Source organism: Branchiostoma floridae, chromosome 9 (assembly GCF_000003815.2).
Source record: "Branchiostoma floridae strain S238N-H82 chromosome 9, Bfl_VNyyK, whole genome shotgun sequence".
NCBI classification, from domain to species: domain Eukaryota; kingdom Metazoa; phylum Chordata; class Leptocardii; order Amphioxiformes; family Branchiostomatidae; genus Branchiostoma; species Branchiostoma floridae.
In genome coordinates, this window is record NC_049987.1 from 7,258,085 (window position 1) to 7,261,741 (window position 3,657).

At 40.3% G+C, this 3,657-nt stretch overlaps 1 protein-coding gene across 1 annotated transcript in view; it reads right to left on the minus strand.

The window, feature by feature from the left end:
- Window positions 1–1,424, minus strand: part of LOC118423044 (hemicentin-1-like) — a 9,012-nt gene extending 7,588 nt beyond the window's left edge. Inside the window, exon 1 of the mRNA XM_035830939.1 lies at window positions 1,106–1,424. Within this exon, the coding sequence (XP_035686832.1) occupies window positions 1,106–1,424 (319 nt within the window). The remainder of the gene's footprint in view (window positions 1–1,105) is intronic.
- Window positions 1,425–3,657: the final 2,233 nt, after the last annotated feature.

The following is a 3,657-nucleotide window of genomic DNA, read 5'->3' on the forward strand; positions in this document are numbered from 1 at the left end:
TTTACTCGTCTCTCTGGCTCTAAGATATGTGGGATCAGGGACTGACTGCAAATTATGTAGTCAACTGTGCTGCTTCCACGCGGTTGGTGACAGGTAAATTTCCCCTGTAAATCCCCAGCTACCCTCCCGTTTAAAACTCTTAGGTTAGCTTGAACACATAGGTCAGCGATATGCCTGCCGAATTTATTCGGAGGGGCCTTATCCATGTGTTGTCTATCTGAGGAGTAAGGGAAGCTGTCTGGATTACAATCGTCGGGAGTGCTATCATCTACATAATCGCGCAAATCACCAAGACGAGCGTTTAAGTCGCCGCCAAGTAAAATAAATCCGTCTGAACTATATCTGGATATTTCGCTTTCTAGGATTTCTAATGTATGATTTTCTGCGTATTTGTGGGTGGTTGATGCACTGGGACTAATATATGCCGAACAGATGAACAAGTCTTTTGGTAGGCCCAGTAGCTTTCGGTCTATCTGTACCCAGAGAACATCTGTGGATTTTGATTGTGCTTTCTTGACGTAGTTTCTGTACTCAGTCTTGTAGAAGAAAATTATACCCCCCGATGAGCGCTTTGCTCGCTTGTTTTTTTGTCTGCATTGGTGGAAATAACTGTAGCCGGGAATGTTAATTTTTGTGTTTTCTGTGCTCCAGGTTTCTAGGAGCGAGAAGAAGTCAAACTTGTTTACATAAGACACGAAATCTATATCCTCTAATTTGGTACCTAAACCATGAACGTTCCAGGCACCAAAGCTTTTGCTTCCGCCTGGGAAAGTTTTCATACTGTTGATAAAGTACTAGTACTAAGAAAAATTGTGTCTTTACGGTCCGAATCCACAATACTTGACAATACTTAACTAGTTAAACATTTTAAATAGAGATACTATGACAATGAATTCTAAAACTTCAGTGAGATACTATAAATTGGAAGTCTAAAACTACTACTATATGTTTATGAAATACCAACGTTAGCAAACAATGAGTCTAGCAGTTCTTTAAGAGATAACAAAAACAGAAAGTGACTCGTCTTTAGCTCGAGTGTTGTAGAACTCCTCACATTTAGAAAGCCAGGAAATCGCATGATTGGGGGGAAGGTATATTGTGATACTTTGAGCGTTGTGTTGTATACAATAGTTCCTAGGCTGTTTCAGCGATTTCTTGGAGAATCTGGGCGCGCCGGGGATGGTATGGCTGTCGTTGTACTGTTGTCTACGGGAAGCGTCCGAAAGAACAGTAAAAGCCTTCCTCACCTCTTTGTGCTTTACATGAGCTTTCTTGAAGACGTTGTCTGTCCTGCTGAGCTTGCACGCTTCTTCATACAACAGGAGCTCTGTCGTGTAGGCAGCGACAATTTCATCGTGAGTCGCTGTGGGTGGAACACCGAGTGCCGAGTACAACTTTTCAGGGTCACTTCCATCGGTCGCCATTGTTCCGAGCGCTTGGGTCGGCTTGGGTTGTCTGTTGCTCCAAAATTACCGCCGTATTTGCAGCGAAAATAGACCAAAGTACGCAAAAACCTACTCAAGTAGAAGAAACTTACATCAGCAAACTAGTAGAATGTAAAATATTGGATGGATCGTACAGTTAGACACAATGTAACTTATTCTAGCAGGAGCGTGCGATCGCCGTGACCGTCGTCGCCGCCATCTTGCTTGCAACCGTACATATGAGAACACATACAGATGTGACCAATGCGACTATTCTGTTACAGACAAAAGGTGTTTAAAGAAGCATATGGTCACACACGCTCCTTGAACAGTTCACAGTTGCAAATACACAGTTCACGGTTGAACAACAACAGTTTGTCGGCTCCATGAACAAGTAAGTTAGGGCTGCATTTGGTTAAATAGACCGCTGAGAAACCATACATGTGAAGGAAGCGTGGGTTCACAGGGATGTGGAACTTGCCCTTTTTGTCATCTAAATACTACAGGGACTGACGTCGTCTACCAACGTGCACCAAATCATAGTGATCTGGAATTTTGAGTTTTGCCGCTTCCTTTTCGTTTAGGCCTCACGCCTTCAGTACATATTTCTTAGACAGTATACTAGTATTTCTTAGACAGTATATGCCGCTATCTGATGGAAATGTATGTATTCTACATTATTAATCAATCAATTGTATTGCTTGCATCTATAAAATCCTGGTGTTAATATTACCAGTTTAGTTATGTTCACTTCCTTGTATATGTATATGTATAGTGGTGGCATGAATATAAGTTAACTTGATAACTTGAGTTCGCCACCACTACTTTTTGTTAAAACTTTATTGAAAATAATGATAAATTACACACATTGTGACATTTACATGTATAGCTTCGCGACTACATCTTCGACTACAGCGGATACATAGCTATACAACTTTACAATTGGCTCTCGAAATACAGTACGTTGTTACATTTACAATTACATGTACAGCTTCATGACTACATCTCCAACTACAACAGATACATAACTAAGAAACTTTACAATTGGTTCTCGAATTCCTAAACACTTACATCACATTGAAACCACTAGCATTACCTTAAGCGTACTCTAGAAATCTATGTTTTATTGGCATGAAACGTGGGGTATGCATTGCTAATGGCGGTGCAGAAAAGGTCTGTAGGATACACCTGTTCAATGTTTTATTGTTCGCCACCACTACGTCTGTCTTATCTGTCAAAGTGAATAATATTACCAGCTGAAATGTCAGCTTAACAAGCTTACGGAGACACGTGTATTCTATATCAATTGATATATTACTGCTGTAATGACGAATTGATGCTTCTAATATAGTAGCTGAAAATACTAGCTTAACTCGCTAAATATCTTTTATAACTAGTGTTGTGCACCGAAAGATAAAGCAATTTAGAGTACCATAGACTGATCCCATAGTCCCTTAAGAGATGCAAAATAAAAACATGATGCAAATGTTTGACGGACATGCGCAGCCATTCTCTTATTGGTCGCTTTTCTATTTGGCAGGCTATAATTGGTTCAACTGCTAGGCCACTAGCAGTTCTGAAAGCGTTGTAATTGCAGAGAAATAAAGTTACGTCGTCATTTATAATATACAATTTGGGGTAATCAGGTATATAAACTTTAACCTTCGACCTTTCCATCTCTGGGTCAGTTTGCCTATCCGCCATTTTGATTTTTCGGCGTATTTTTCGGCGTATTACACGCGCTGTTCCTTTGTTTCCAGTTTGGCCGTTTTCAAAGCAATTCTACACGTTAGCTATGAATCAGCACCATCAACCGATTGGTAAGACATTTGTTACGATACTGTATACTCTTCGGCTGCTAATTCTCTTGTCTTAAGAGAGTAACGTTTCTTTCTGTACGTCAGTGATCAAGGAGATTTTATCCTTGCAGTGATCGATGTATAAGGGGAGGGGCAATGCGTTTTTAGTCATGTAGACAATGACTAACAAATTATTCCACTCTTTCGATGAAACAATTCTGAAGCATTTGTCTTGGGGGTGCCTTGCTTTTTAAGTTGATAGTCACGGTTTCCTGCACCGTATGTGTGTGTGTCTGTGTGTGTGTGTGTACTAGTATGTGTGTTTTAAGTGCTTCCGTGCGCTTGTGAATCTATGACGGTATGAGTTTGTATTTGTGCATTGTATGTGAATGTGTGAATGTATGTTTTTATGTGTATATGTGTAACGTCTGTGT